Here is a 17066-nt window from a genome sequence, read left to right as displayed (position 1 = left end):
CAGACATTAACCTATAATTTTAATTTTGGTGTCTCAGCTAGTTCATCTTAATTTGTGCCCTCCTGATGATATGTATCATCAACAAGCTCTACTCTTCCAGGGTTGTTGACTTTCATTTTCTGGTTTTGCCTAGTCTTTCTTCCTCAAGTCTAGAAGAAATTCATCCCTGTCTTATAGAATGGGGAGTAGGAGGGGTGGGAGAATCTATTTTCTTTTTTTTCCTTCTCTTTTTTGTGTTCCTTCTGCGCCAGCTTTCCTAGAGGAATTGTCTTTGTCTGCCAGTAATTCCTATCGTGTCAAAACTTTCATCAAAGTTTCTCAGATGTGACAGCATCAGCTGTTATGTTCATGCTTGAAATAAGGGGTCATGAAGTCTAAGGAAAATGGAAATTTTTCTGGGGGTTAGCAGCTTTATGTTTCTGCTGTACAGTATTATCTAAACTGAAGGACCTAGAAATACATCAAGTTCTCAAAATAAATGCTTTCCAGACTTCTGTGCCAAAGACATATACTTTGATGTTGTCCCCTGAAGATGTAGAGTAAGAAAGCTGTCTTTTGGCTTGCTGTTACACTGATGAACAGAAGCTATAATTTCTATTCATTTGCTTTGAGGAAAAGAGAGAGGTCAGTGCAAGACTTAATAAATTCTTCAGACTTATTAATTTTGTCAGCTTTGTATCTCCAGACAGCTTGGTGTGAGAAAGTAGTCACCAAGTATTCTTCTGATGTGCTTGTTAAACCTTGTAGGTCTGCCTAAAGATATCTGAATCAGTGTGTAAGTTCCCTCCTGCTCTAGGGAAACTTTGAATCACTGCTTAATGCATTTGTTTTAGGGCATCCTACTACATGAGTACATGGTAAACTCAATAATACCAGTCTCTTGATTATAAGTTTTTTACAAAGAAGGCATAAAACAAAAATCTATAAGTTGCTTGTATTTGGCCATTAATGTTTTTAAAAGAATTTTACAGTTTTCTTTCTGACATTTAAAATATAAAATGTAAGCAGGTACTGTGGGTAATAATTAAAAATATTATTAATTTGAATTAGAAATTAATTCAGAATATTTTACTGAGAATTACAGTGGGTTTTTTTCATTCTGTTTTTTTGTTTGGGTTTTTTTTTTTTAATTTGGTATTTGTGTACTAAACTGGTGTTAGATGTGGGGAGCTAGAACATGGCAATCTGGCCAATGAGAGTCTTTACCCATTAGGCCCTGTTTTTTATTGTTCATTAAGTGATGACTGCAGATGGTTAACTCAGCAGGCTGAAGGTTATAGGTGTATAAATAGTACACAATCACACCTCAACTCCCTGCATCAGCACGTCATCAGAACACAAGCTAGTGCAAAACTAACCTTTTCTTAATAGGATACTGAGTTTCTGTTTGAAAGAAGAGGGGAAAAAAATTAAAACCAACACTACCCCAAATCAAACAAATTTCCTAGGATTGCCTGTTCACAACTTGGCTCCTTGGTTTGATAGGAACTAACGAGGAGCCTTTTCTCCCTCTGTCCAACTTCATCTGGGATAGCCAAAGTGAAGACGAGGAAGGATAGAGACAACATTTCATTCCTGTCCTTTACTGACCACTTATTTGTTCATCTAGACAGGAAATTAAATAGCAGCCTGTTTACATGCCCTGCCCTGTTGAGACTCAAAAGGCCGGGCAGCCTTCCACTGGCAGAGCCTGGGAGTGAACTTTGTGTCCTGAATTTGTGGATAAGGCTGAGGCTGCCTTTGCTTGCCTTTGTTAGTTTCTTGCAGGGTAGTAACTCACTAGGGACTCTTTTGCCATTCCCTGTGTACCAAGATGAAGAACCAAATCAGCATCTTTTGGGTTTTTATTATTCCAGGGCTGACAGTGTAGTGCTTTGATTTCAGTAAAACAATTAACAATTAAGTCATGTTATTGACTATGTTGCAAATGCTGAATTAAAATACCTTGATTAAAAAAATAAATTTTTAAGTATATAAATAAAACATGTTATAGATGTACAGAAAAAGGACAGAAAGACAGCCTGATTTTCCAGATTTGTGATATGTACACAGAACAGAACTGGATGATGTTGTACATACGTGTTGCTATATTTGAACTACTGTGCATCATTGATTTTGTTCCACTGGGCAATTGCAGGATAAAATAAAGTACAGCTCTGATTTCATTACTTGTTCTTAATCAAGGGCTCTTAATTGCATGGGTTTTTTTCCTAATAGCATCAACTAGTGTCTTCTAATTAAAAATTATAAATAAACTTATACCTAAGTAACATGATAAATGCAAAGCCTTAATTCTTTAAGCCTTTTAATAAACTCAGCAAATTCCAGTGATAACACAGACAAAACAAAGAGGAATTCCTTAAAAAGAATGTCAGAAAGAAATTAATATAGTATTTTCCTTTAAAGGAGAAAAAAAAAACAAATGTCATCTAAAGCTAGAAGATAAATGAGACCTAAATGCATACAAGGGAAAAGATGAAAAAAAAAAAAAAAAAAGAATGCTATGAATGTAATTCTGAAGTATACATTGCAGTCATGTAGGAGGGGAGCTAATGGGCCTCTGGTGGGATAGACAGGTAAAACTTGTACTCCAACACTTTGTTCTCAGTGTCTGCACACAGAGCAAAGTTGAAGGATGCACTCCTCAAAGCTGTTGAAAAATTACATATCAATTTCCAGTAAAACAGAAAATACAAATAGCTTCCATCACCAAAGCTCTTTATATTCGTAATTTCTTTCCTGAGTGGCAACCTAGCATTGTAGTGTCAGGAAGTTAATGGATTAATGTTGAAGTTAATGGTGGGAACAACACTTTTGGAAATAACCTTGTAATGGATCTTCCCATTTATTTTATTATAAAACAGGGTTTCAAATCTTTTAGAAGGTCAATTTTATTCACATGGGTCTGGGCAAAAAGATCTTATTTTCGAAGTAAAGTTTACAGACCATTAATTTACAGCACAGGCAAAATGTTATGGTAACTTTTCTATATAAAGCAGTGAACAGCCAGTCTGCTGTGATTCTTTGGCTAAGAATAAAAATTACCTGCATGACTGTGTAATTTTAAATGAAGAGAAAGGTAGGATAAAATATAGATTGACCTAAATGTAGAATAGATACTTGCTATATAAGATCGACAAAACTGAAATTATGACTGTAGAATTTATTTACTGTTTAGTATTACATATATATTATTATATTTATGTAAATATTAAAATTTATATATTTATTGTCTATCATTCTGGCAGTAAAGGGGCTCAATTGGCAGACTGTTTCCAAAACAGCCACCTGCCTGTATCTTCTGCAAAGAAACAGTAGTGTTTGCCACAAAATTATCACGTCTCCTATCTAGATATCCTTACTTAGCAAAGATAAATTTCCTTCAAAAATTGTCTAGATAACTTCATCTTAGGTGATCTTAGCCATAACATGTTCAGATGGTTTTCAGGATTAGGGGTTTGTAGTCTCCTCCTAATGTTTGACAGGTTACAAACAGGATCCCTCGTTCAAAAGAGATAAACAAGGAGCTGAATTAGTACCTGGGGCTGTCTGGTGCACAGTAACAGTGATCTGCCCTCTCATGAAGGAATAGCACACGAAATGGGGGAAGTACCTGTTTTGAGTTTTAGATTGTGGAGAGAACCTGGAGGTGCTGAAGTAGCTGCTTGACAGATCAGAGTAGGTGTGGAAAATTGAATATCTCCAAAACTCCATTTGGACTCTACTCAAACAGCAAGTGCATTTTAGTCACAGTCTTAATCAAAATCAGTTTACAAACCTGCTGAGATTAAAACATAAACACACAAATTATTTACTTTTACTTAATATTTAGATTATTTCCCTAGGGATTACATTTAAGTTCAGCTCTATGTGAAGAATTCCTTATCTGAGTCCAAACAAGATTTCAAAAGGAATACTGCTTTGGGAGAATGAAAGGAAAGAAAGCTATTTTTTTTTCTTCACAGGCATTTCCCAATTTATGTATTAAAGCACAACAATAAAGACAGTCGAGTCTTCCTGTTCGTTGTCAATAGCTTCAAATGTTTATATGCAATTTACTATTTCTATTTACAAATACAAACTGTTTTACAACTTGTATTGTCCATTTTATTAGCTAGTCCGTTTAGTACAGAAGTACAAGTAAGCAATCAATTAACTTTGCTCTTTCATTTTTTTGTTACACATCATGGATTAAATATGCAGCTTCAGTGCATTTATATGGAAATTTGCTCTGAGAGAAAGACTAACAGGAAAGATGCATGGGAGCTGCCTGCTGGCTGAGTGATTGCTCTGGGTTTCCTGGCTTGCTTCTGCAGTGAGGCGGCTGGCCTAGGTGGACAGAAGACAAGAACGAAAATAGAGGAGAAAGTGGAGAGGAAAGGGGGAAACAAAGAATGACCAAAATTTAAAAAGCTTTTTAGTATTAAGCATAAATTAACATTATAAAGATATGGATAGGTTTATCAGTCATATTTTGCTGTATTGCAGATTTAATGCTGTTCCAGTAGGTGGCACTAATTACATAAAGAATTTGCTAAAATGAACTTTTTTTTCTTTTTTTTTTTTTTTTAACAACCTGAATGCACAGGTATTGATTGTCCAAATCAGTATTATTTCACAGTATATAAAAGAAAATTAGTCAGAATATATGATTTCACTATCATATTTCACTATTATTTTTCTATCTCAGTACTCAGTGTCACAAATAATGGTAGTTTCCATAATGCATTATAATGCATCCATCTATTTGTGTCTCAGAAAAGAGTAATCAACATTCTAATCAGTGGCTATCAGTTTGAGCTGTCATGAATTTTCCAGCATTTAGAAGTTGGTTGTTTGGTCCTCTCAGAGTTCAGAAGTAATCCTGTGGACTTATGACAAAAATAATTTAAAACATATAGATTTTAATTTCCAGTAAATCTGAGGAAGTTTTTTTTTTCTTTTTTTCCTCCTTTTTATATAGCTGATGTAAGTTATTCAGCTTCTTTTTCTAATGATCGTACTGTGCATGTGATCATTTTATGTTGCTCTGAGATTTATTCTTTCTTTCTCTTTTTACGTCAGCAATTTTCAAAAGAAATACGACAATGGCAAATAAATGTAGATGTGGCAAATGACATGGCTCTTAAGCTGCTCCGTGATTATTCAGCAGATGACACCAGAAATGTACAACTGATGACAGATAGCATTAATGCATCGTGGGCTGCCATTAATAAAAGGTAGGATATCAATTCTGTTATTAGATTTGTTGTTACTCTCTAATAACATTCATTGTCCAGCTGCAGTTGGAGATTGTAGAAGATGTAACTTTTGCAAATGACATGACTATAGCGAACACGACTCTTCTGTGGAATTTTTTGGAAATACGTCTTTAGAATAGAATTTAATTATCACAAATAAAATTTAACTTCCTGCCAATTTTCCTCTGCTATAAACAGTTGCCAGCCAACTTAATCTGATAGGTTGTACTTCAAATATTTAAAATTGTTTCATATATATGTGCTATCTCCACATCACAATCACAATAGCGATTCTGACTCATTAACCAAATCTGAAACTGACAGACATTTCCTATTGAAGCAGGTTCAAAGTAGAAATGTTATCCTGTATCTATGAAGAAAATCTGTAGTGAAGAAAGTTTTTATTAAATTCTTGATTGTATTTCACAGTCTTTCAGTGTTTGGTTTACATACCAATTCCTTATTAAAAGCAATTTTTGGAAGCTTGCCAACAAATTGTGAGTAATCCAATATGCAAGCTATAAGATTATAATATATTGCAGTACAAATTATTTTTTATAGTAGTGAAAGAGTTTTAAGCCATTGCATGTAAGATTAGATATGCTAAAATTATACAAAGTTGTTTTAATCAGTCTCTTAGACTGATTTGCAGTTTGTAACTGAAACCAAAAATTAATTAAATCTTAACATATTTTTAAGTAAAGTCTATGAACAAGGCCAGAGAAGTCAGTTTAGCTAAATATGCAGTAAATTTAGTAGATCTTCCTGCATAATGGCAGTTACTTAAATCACTGATGAGTACAGAAGTTTAATGCCACTTTTTGTTTAGTTTGATATTCATATGAATGAGTCACTTCAGCAGCATTTTTCTGAAGCAAACTTACAACTGACTTAAGACCCTATTCAAATGAGAGAAGGGATACTCTTGATGTCCAGTAAAAGAAAGGCACACAATAATCTGAAAGCTTTTTATTTTCAGCTAAACTGCAATTTTAGTATAAACATTTCATTTATACCTGCTCGCATTTCTCCTGTTATAATAATAGCCATTTTAGCTTTATTAGAAGTAGCTGTATTTTTATGAAATAATGTTTTGCTTACTGTGGCCTGAGAAGGATTTTGGGGGCACCACCTGTTGCTAGATGAAAAGGCTGGGAGTCTAATGCTAAAAACCATTCCCCACGAGTAGATACAAATAGCAACTCAAAAGGATTTTGGTGAGAACCAAAGGAAAGTGCTTTTGTCTATATTTAGAGCTACAAGCCCTGTTTGCTGAGGAGTCTAGGGTATGTGTGTAGTTGCTGTGGCTGCACTGTATTAATTGTGGCTAAGGGTGCATTTTTAAATCTGTTAATGCCTCAGGCACAAGCCCAGATGTGTCTAATATTGCCCAAAGGTGAGAATTACCGATCTTGCACGGACTCTGCCAAGTACTAGGCTAAGAGACAGTACAAGTTCTTCAAAATACATTCCTTGCCAGCTTCTATAAAATGCACAGATGTGTTAGTTGAATTACAATAGTAAATATTTTATGTCTAAGAGACCTGCTAAGGTGGCTGAGTGGACATTTTCCTTTAAGAAGCACAAAAGGATAGGAATAAATATGAACTGTGAAACAAGTTTCCTAGTTTTTGATTCTATGATGTTGTTACATTTCTAATATATTTCTGATTTAGTGTTTTGTATACAACTTTTATAACACTTCTCATGATTTGGGAACTTGAAAAAAGAAGCATGATGGAAGCAGTAGTTGATAAGCTTCTCTAAGGACTGGATCACATTTTTGTCAGTGTTTTGTGAGACATGGATAAATGCAGACATACTAAGGCATTAAGTCAGATATAACTTTTACTTGGAAGATTTTCTGCGCATGTAGATTTTTTTGGTTTCTTTGAAACACAAGTCAGGTACTTTGCTCATGCAGTAGCTCCTGAGTGAGGTCTTGAAAAAATGTCCTACATTTCTGCAGGGATTTCAAAACTTTTAGTTGCGGGATTTAGGGACATGGTTTAGAGGTGGGATTGGAAGTATTGGATTAAGGGTTTGACTTTATGATCTCGGAGGTCTTTTCCAATCTGAATTATTCTGTGATTCCTCTCTTAAATAGCCCTGTGGAAAGAGATAATGAAGTCCATGGGCCTCTGGATGACTTAAACACCAATTTTTTCTGGTTTTTTGGAAGGTTTCACTTTGGATTTTTTGCCCTCCTTTTACACTTCAACTCTTCATCTTTCAGATTATTGCACAGAGAAATGAAAAAAGGGGAGGGTGTTATGGTTTTGGGGATCTTTGGAACTGTAAGAGAATATTTACTCAGTAGAAAGGAGACGTGAATTTTTTTGTCACAGTCTTCAAGAAAGGCTAGTTTCCACTCAGATATGTGTTCAACTATTTCAGATATATTCATGTGTATTATTTTCATCTAGACAATGAACAGTGCTCTGATGACTTGCTCGCCTCACAGTGATAGTAGAAAGAGATTCCAAATTACGTTCTTGACCATTTCTCCAGTATTTTACAAGCAGTTTTATCATTTTTTATGCATATCTTAAGTGCCAAGAGGAAATATTCAGTTGAAGATTTTGCTTTCTCTATATATATTGTTAAATGGCCTCAATATTTTGTGAATATCTTCTTTTAAAAATTAAAACTAAGAGTTATTTTATTTACATTATTTTGAACTGTTTTTCCTTAAACCTGTCATTAATATCAGAATTGTTTAGTGTAAAAAAAAAATGTGAAACCTGTTTTTCCATGAGCCGGTTTACTAAGACAACAGGCAGGCAAGCAATAGTAAAATTCCACTTTGCCTGTTGGTAATAGTTGCCAAAGCAAGTACTTCAGTCATTAAGGCAACATCTGCTAAGTCGTGTTTTGTTTTGCTTAAGTAGATTTGCAGCTGATTGCTGTGTGTTTACCCTTTGCCTTACTGTTGTGTTTTATAACACTGAGCTATAACCAGTACCTCTCTAAGTCCTTTAAGAGACAAGCTGATGGTTGTTTCCTCTTTTTTTTTTTCACTTGACACTTTTTAATTTTTGTTTTTGTTGCTGATACTGCAAAGATACACTAAAATCCACATGAACTGGTCACTTGGGTGAAAGCCAGATTGACTTGTAAACAGGCCTCTTCTTCTTTAGAAGCATTGACTTTCCCAGAAATAACTGTATTGTTTAAGCTGAAGCAATTAAAAAGCAAGTGATCTATTGATTGAATTAACAAAAAAAAATCCAGCAGATGAACTCAAGTCTTCTCAGAAGGGGAAAGTAGAGAGGACGTACCACAATCTAAGCATAAGAAGTAACTTTCTTTTCCCCACTACAAGGTATGAGCAGCAAAAAATCAGTGTAAGGAGAGGCAAGGAGAAGTGTTTCTAAACCTGTTTGCAAGACCTGAGGTACCAGCTCCCATGTTTAACTAAGAATGGTGTTCATTCTCTAATGCATCCAGGTGTAAAAACTTGATTTTGCATGTCAGCTGGATAGTATAAAATGTAAATGGCCAAACAAACTAAGGATATAAACAGTACAAAAGTGTGATGCATATCTCCTTCATATGTAAATGCATAATAAAACAGTAATTGTAAGTGTGAAAAAGGTCATAATCTAAATTTGGTCTTTCAGCAGCGAACTATTCCTAATCAGCTGCTGCTTGTTATAAAGATACAAGCATTAGAATGTAACCTAATCTGTACATTAATTTTGTAAGTATAATTTTGCTACCTGCAGAGAAAGAGCTCAATCATTCTGCTGGAGACAGTTTTTCTTAATATACTGTACTCATCCTAACATTACTTTATTTTACTTGTGGAAGTAATCACTTTTGCTTTACAGTTGTACTGCATTCTGGGTGAGAAAAACTGCATTTACACAGCAGCAGCAGCCAGAAGTGTGAATTTTTTTGAGTCGTACTGAAGACTCGTAGTTGGTTCCAGTATCTAGACTGTATCTAGGAGCCATCTCTAAAAAGCTTCTTTGCTCATTTTGGCTTGGACTGCTCAAGTCAAGCAGCAAAGAATTCACAGCCTCCAAGAAAAGTCATCCTTTTCCTTTTCATTCACCTGCTGTTTTGAAGCTTAGTTTGCATTCCTAAAATCTGTATAGAACCATGAGAATGAGCAGCTCCAAAATTTCTCTGTGCAGGCACACTTTGTGGCCATGGGAATCTTGTTTACTTGAGAAATCTGTTTACACATCTGTGCCTGCAGTTGTCATCCTGGCTATAGAGCTGCATTCATGGGGGTGTGAGCAAAAAATCCTTGCAAATGTGACTTAAGATAGAGAGGAAAATTTTCATTTCCTGATGTAAATTTATATTTTCCCCAAAAAAAGTTTTAATTTTCATTTTTATCATTATGCTGTAATGATTTATTGATTGGTGTTCAATATAATTTTGCCATGCTAAAAGAAAGTAGACATGAAGAGGGATTGCTTCTTTACAATGACAATGTCACGCTGAAGTTTATTATTTACACCAGTTTAGCATTGGATTCTAAATTAAAATTGCAAATTCTGGTGGAAAATACCATAATTGTAGGGCGATTTTTTTGTTTTGAGAGAGATGTTGATAGTTGCCTGCACTATTTAAAGAAGAAATTCTCAATCTAGATATTTATCAGATGCTGTCTATGGGAACTTCTCTTGGCATGAAATCTTTAAGGACTTAAGTACTTTTGCTTCATCAGTAAAAATGGTCACACAAAATGAATCTCTGCAATCTGTGGTAATACAGTTGAAATTATGTCAAGGACCAAATAATTTTATATGTCAACATGTTTATTCTGAAGAACTAATGTATGTCTGTTGACTATTATTTTGAACAAAACAGACAAAGTTTTCAAAAAAACATTTAATCTGATACTATTCTGAAAAATCTGAACTTTATATGGGGTCCTCATGTCTTTCCTATTGGGGAAGTGGGAGTAAGAAGACCTTCATTTTCATGAAACAAATTTATCAGTAAAGTACTCCACACTTCTCAGAAGTTGCTCTGTACAGAGTTGGCAAACTCTAAAAAAAAACTATATTTGGTGCTTTTGATGCAAAAATGTTATGCCTTTTGTGTTTAGAATATGGATGTTTTTAAAGTTACCTGACTTGTTTTCCGATAATAGATATAATTATTTTTTGCTTTCTTTGTTCTACTGTGTTACCTTTATTTTAAGTCCTCAAAGACTATAAGAAGGATGGGAATGGCAAGGTTTTAGATGCTTAGATTTTAATTTATGTTCTTTTGGTTTATGTTTTACTTACAGCATTTCTTAATATATCCATTTTTCAGAGCACACCTAAAAAACATTTGTTGCAGAGGGATTATTTTATGATAATAGATAAAAGAGAGGTAATGTATTTGAAAGACATTCTGCTAACTGCTTACAATCTCAAGCAAATATTTAGGTACAGAAATAGAGTATCAGTCTTAGCAGCAATTACATCAATCAACAATGCTTTGCTATTTTTCCTTTCTGACATCCCTCAGAATTGCACATAGGGAAAAAAATTGTAAAAATAAGTAAATTAAGCTGCCAGATGAAGCTCATATAATCAGGAGATCTAGAAAGTCTTCTTAGCTGCTTATATTCTAGTTTTATCTTAGTTCTTCACTGAGCTGACAGCACTTTTTTGTGCAATGCTGACATCAGATCCAAAATGAGAATTCAATTGGTGGTAGTGAATGTTTTTGGTTTAATTTTTGAGAGTATAGTCTTGGATATACTTTCAAAATGCTGGTAGGATGCACTGAAAAGCCAATGTTACCCAGAATACTCTATGATTCATCATTTCCACCTTTGTGAATATTCCTGTGATTTTTGAGAAACTCTTTTATGATTATAAAAAGGAAAGAGTTCCTGAGTTGTTTCAGGAGAGAGTAGCATCAGTAATACAATATTTGACAAAATAATCTATGGATCCTTGTAAATTCAGGGAGGAGTTTCTTAAAAGTTTTAACATATGTCTAAGGAAAGCAAATTTTCCCACCACTTGAATATATATATATATATATATATATATATACATATATATATATATATATATATTCAAGTATGCCTAGTGCCTTTACCTCTTCCAGAAATGAAATAAATCATCTGTATGTCTGCTAAGTCCTCCCACAGACAAACAAAAATGACCTCACAGCAAGAAATGTTGCTGTTTTTAAATTAAGTGCCTGAATTTTGTCTGTTCCACAAAGGATTTGCTCAGATTTCTTGATACCATGAATCCATCTCACTGAGAGCTTAGTTGCTTTGGGGCTTAAATCACAGAATCACAGAATATTCTGAGGTATGATACCCACAAAGATCATCCAGTCCAGCTCTTAAGTGAACAGCCCATACAGGATGGAACCCGTGACCTTGGTGTTACTAGCACCATGCTCTAACTGTAATGCAGTGTTAATGATTTAATTTTACACAACTCAAATGGAGAATAGGACTTGTATCTTGCAGCGAGGCCATCAGTTTCCAATAGAGTGAGCAATGTACCAACAGAAACGAAGCAGGAAAGACATTTAGAAGACCATTCTTTACTGCTCAGACACTTGTTACTTCACTTTTTTTTTCTTTCTCATTCTTGGTTTATATTTTGGTCTTGATTAAAATAAAAGTCTGTTTCTTTGTTCAAAATTACTGTATGTTAAATGCTTTTTAGGCCTTTCTGTTGAAAATGAAGACAGTTTTGATTTTAAAGTGAAATTCAACTGGAAAATATCATTAAATAATTTATGGAACAGAATTCTAAAGGGAGAGCAGTTTTGTTGCCAGACTTGAATCATAACTGAAACTTAATATGGGCATATCAAAGAAATACTCTATTTCAGAAATTTTCCTATTTTGCATATGCAGGAGATGAAGGAGGATCAATGTACTAGGGAAGAATATGTTTGATTTGTGAAAGAACAGAAATGTCAATTTTTGTTCCCATCGCATTAGAAAATTAAGACAAATGTGTTCTTTCTCTTAAAAGTGAGATTTTCTGAAGTAATTAGAAAGTTTTAGTTTCTGTTTGAACAAGAACAGAAACTAATTCTCTGCACCCTGAAAGTCTAACCTTAAATCTATTTCCTATTTGCCTGTAGATAAATTAACAAACCATAGCAAACTGATTATTACTCTCATCCAGAGCTCATAGAACAAATGAATGTCTTTCCAGTCCCCTCAACAGACTTCTTATCAGGCTTTACATCCTTTAAAACAAACTGAACAGAAATTAATAAAGCTGATGGACTAGCAGAGTGCCAGGAAAAGGAATTTGACCTTCGTTGTCATGTTTTGTTTGGATTGTTATTCTTGTGATAGCTTTTTTTTTTCTCCCTGGTGTTTTCCCTGTATTTTTATATTTCTTCAGCTGCTGTGCAGGCAGTTTAAGATTTCCCTTTGCTGGCTTGTCAGTCATGCTTGAAACTGAGGATAATTCAGTCTGCTGTTAAATGCTTCGTCTCTCTTTGGAAGTTACCACCAAATGTGTCAACTTGACAACAGCAGTGCTTGCCTTTTTTGTGCGGCCATGACTGAAATTTCAATCACATTTTTTAATATAAAGTCACAAAGAAATCAACAAATAACGAGTCCCCATTATTCCTGATAAGGGTCAGTGGCACAAGAGGCTGATGGTTGTGACTCCTGCTGACCAAGGCAGAGGTCTGGGGAAGAGGCAGCACAGAGGGCAGATTGGAAAGCAGTAGAATTTGCAATGTGGTTTTCTTGCATGTCCCAAAATAGGCATGGTAAGAAATCACTGAGGAGACGTGAGATTCCACTGGTAAATCTTGAGGATGGAGCATTTATGGTGCATCTGATACAGGTGCATAAAATGGGAAACAATAAGTAAGAAAGGAATTTGGGAAAAGGAAAAATTATGTTCTATGTTCATGTTGTTTGTCATCCAATATCAATTAAATTTTGACCAATACCCCAAATTTAACTGACCTATTCCCTGTCAAATTTAAGAAATGTAGAGCGCTTCCCAGCTACTAAGAATTACATCTCCTTCAAACTATTAAAAATATTATCTACTGTAAATGATAAGAAAGAATAGCTCTTGGAACTATCAATCTAGCTGACATTTCTGCAGGTTCTTCCTCTGTGCAAGATACATAATCAGTTACATATCTGAGATATGTCTGCTTAAGCACAGTCGTGCCTTGTGGAAATGCATTATACGGGTCCACTTCATGGTATTATTTTTATCTCTTTATAATGTGCCAAGTATTTCTGAGATTCTGTTTGTTTAATTGACACAGTGTATGGTAAAAGCAAAGTTTTGTGAAGTGCCTAAAGTGCCAAGCTTGCAACACCCAGTTCCCACTTTCTGCATTTTATCTTGGTAGAGTTACATGTTTGTTATTGTCCCCAAATTCTTTTATTGTTTGTTTTTTTTCCTATATCTTGTATGTTTGCTTGCTTTTTTTTTTTTTTTTTTTTTTTTTTTTTTTTAATTCACATCAAGTTAGAGTCTAATTTAGTGTTGGGAATTTTTAAAATCTAATTTGGGTACATTTTCTGTACCCCACAACATGTCTTATATATGCTAGGTTCAGTTATTTTTTGCCTTAAAATCCAAAAAACATGTTGGTTATTATCAGTAATGGTGAACAGCTCCAAAATTTCTGTGAGTTCTTGGTGCTTGGAGCATGTCTGTGGTGGATGCTTCAGTTGTGTTAATTAACTACTGGTAGTGTCTTTTGATGAACCATACACCTTTACTGATTCCAAGGAGTTAGATTTATTTTCGAGGTAGTTTACCCACAAGTTTCTCAGTGAGGATTTACTACTAGGGATGGGAGGCAGCTCTTCCAGCGCTTGTCCTCTCTTTTTTTCTTGTGAAAACACCAGCAGAATACACTTTTGAAATAAGATGGCATTAAGAAATCGTAGTTCAAATCTGCCTTTAATGACACCCTTCCTTTTTATAGTGTGCTGACCCCTTGGAGCTGTGGACATTTGTCACTCATTTCTTTTCACACTGGAAAGTAAAAGTAGAATTATGGAATCTATTTATTAAATTTTGCTTTAGCTAAATTAGTTTTGCCATCATGTCACTGCTTTTATGTCTGATATTACTCTCCTTTCTGCTGGTTGGAACAAGGTACCCAGCCCAGGCTCAGGAGAGTCAGTTAAACATAGACATAAATAGTTATTCCTTTCATTCTTACTATCTTTCAGATGCTAATATGTATTGGAACCTTCATTAAGCTGTTGGTCTTGATTTAAAATACTGAATTTCTTCAAGGCTGCCACTAGTGCAGAGCCCATCAGATTATACAGTGCTTAAATATTTTTTATAGGATCTGTTGTCTTGAACACATCTATTGAATCTTCCTGCTATCCTATTGCTGATGATTTTTTTTCCCCCTTTTGGAATTACTCACATTCTTCTGGGTTTGACTAATCTGAATAAATCTGCCATTTTGCTCTTCATACTTTTTTTTCCAATAGTTCATTACTGCACTTAGTACCACCTTTTACTACTCCCTTGGAAATGGCTCCTAATACTTAGTGTTGAACATTATTTACATTTATTACATTATATGCTCTCAATCTCAGCTTCATTTTATTCAAGAGGTTTCTGTAACAAAACCATGCATCCTTGGCTTGCTTCCCAAATAGCTGCTTGTAAAGAGTTTATGATATGCTTTATGGATTTCTTTGCATAAGCTGAAGTAAAGCTGAATCACCAGTTAAACTGACGAATGCATCAGTTAATGTGTTCATTTCCATGACTAAAATTTGGAAAGTGGTTTGAGAACAGGTAGACATGTTAGGGAAAAGAAATGCTTCTCCTCAGATGTTGGATAGATTATCTGTAACATACAGAGGATACTTCCATGGCAGTGAGCACAAAATGATAGATCTCCAGACAAATCAAGTGTCTTTTTAATGTAAACACCTGATAACTATTTCAAAAATCATTAAGAAGGAAGGAAACATTGCAAATCATCCACTATTTAAAAGAAAGATTTAGATGACTGCCAGAATTGCCTGTGAGCACACAAGGTTTAAGTTATATCCATTTTTGTCTTGTCTCTTCATAGCAGAATAGACTTCCTAACTCCCAGATTTAGAGTTTTGGTGTATTTATGTCTCTCTCGACTCTGCTAAATGGTCCAGAATTGTTGTTTGAAGGGTTATGATTTCTTCTGCTAAGAATTTTTGTCTTTGAAATTCATCCAAAAAAGAATTGAGGTAGAACTATCAGAGAATATCCTGTTCCCTTTGAAGTCAGCTGAAGGTTAGCCATTCATCCTCAGTAGAGTTAGAATTTTCTCTGTAAGGCTTTTGTATCAAACACATACTGAAGTTCTGTTGAACTGAGAGTTGAACACCATCTGAATTTGCTGAACTGGGCTCTGGAAATTCACTACTTAATTATTTATTTATATTTACGTGATCCTGAGGAACAGAACTAGAGCTGTAGTTTCTTTCCATGTTATTGAATCAGCATAATAATAAATTATTAGTATTTCTCTATATTCTCATATTACCTCTGTTTGTAGTTCCTGATATTTTGCCATCTTTCTGCAGGAGATCTATTTTAATCAGATTATCTCCTTATAGTGCAGAATTTATTCTATATTTCATTTTTCCATTGGAGTCTGAAACCTCCTGAAGACTAAAAAAATAAATGTATAAGGTATGGAATGGTTCTTTGCAACTAATACTTTTTATTAGATTTTGTAAATATAAGAGGCAGTATTCTGTCTTCTTTCCTTCTTAGATGCTAACCAGTTTTGGTTACCAGCTGCTTCTGACCTGAATTTTACAGAGCTGTTTTGTTTTTTCTGGTTATCATTTTATGCTTCTTAAAATATGTTGATGTTTTAAAACACATTGAGTCAGTCTGATCTGTCAGCATCTTTGTGTAATGTGAGTACTACTTGAGGCCCATGATTTGCAGGGAAAAAAGTACAGTGTGTGTTTATCTAAGTGTTTATTTAGTGTTACTTAATGTGATGCATGGTACAATAAGAACTGTAAGTGCTGCCAGACAAGTTTTCCAGCCTGGGAATTGAAGCTTCTCTCTCTTGCATGGTAACAAATCACTTTTTTGCTAGGCTATGGTGTTCAGCCCTCAGAGGCTGATGCTCCAAATGAAAACTACACTAACAGTTTAATAGTATCCTTTGTGAGCTCTAATTGATTTCATGTAATGCCATCAGTGCATTTCACAGTTTTATTAAATCTAGTTGTTTCTGCAATAAATAAGGCTAAGAAAACAAGTGTCTTTAGAATATAATTAATTTCATAATCAGTTTTAATTATACGTCACTGTCTTAGAAAGCAAAGATTTTATCTTACTAAATTGGATCTTAGTAATTAATATGCTGTTTATTAAATGGTGTTGTTGACTGCTTTGGAATTTTGAAAGAATTATATGTTTTGGAATGCAAGAAAAAAGTTAATTCTACCTAATATAGACCATGAAGTATGAAGAAGACAAACAACAATAATCTTTTTGCTTCTTTTGGTAGAATAAGAGACTAGTTTTGTCTGTTTGGTTTAAGTTTTGATGTTAGGATTTCTTTTTCTGACTTCTCTCTTCAATGGGAGTAACAGAATTGTTAAATATTGTCTTCCTGTGTCTTTTGGGGGCATTCTTGAATTATACAGGGATTAGACTGGAATCTGTTCTGTGAGTTCAGAGATTAGAGGAGAAGGGGGATGCTGGGTTTTTTGCTCTGTTGGATTTTGGGTTTTTTTTTCCTTTCCTTTGGTTTCTGATTATTATTATTATTATTATTATTTAGTGGTTTAAGATACTTCTTTAATGTTTTCATTGAAGGCTATTTAGAAAAGCCTCTGGAGTGAATTAATCAGAATATCATTCTGTA

At 34.3% G+C, this 17066-nt stretch overlaps 1 protein-coding gene across 4 annotated transcripts in view; it reads left to right on the top strand.

Moving 5' to 3' along the window:
- The window catches only part of DMD (dystrophin), a 767992-nt gene that overhangs the window by 509458 nt on the left and 241468 nt on the right, over positions 1-17066 (top strand). For all 4 annotated transcript variants that reach the window (XM_062488103.1, XM_062488102.1, XM_062488105.1 and 1 more), the window contains one exon: positions 5065-5219. In XM_062488103.1, coding sequence (XP_062344087.1) covers positions 5065-5219 — 155 coding nt within the window. The remainder of the gene's footprint in view (positions 1-5064; positions 5220-17066) is intronic.

This window comes from Cinclus cinclus, chromosome 2 (assembly GCF_963662255.1).
Source record: "Cinclus cinclus chromosome 2, bCinCin1.1, whole genome shotgun sequence".
Taxonomy (NCBI): Eukaryota; Metazoa; Chordata; class Aves; order Passeriformes; family Cinclidae; genus Cinclus; species Cinclus cinclus.
This window is presented reverse-complemented; position numbering and strand designations above follow the sequence as displayed.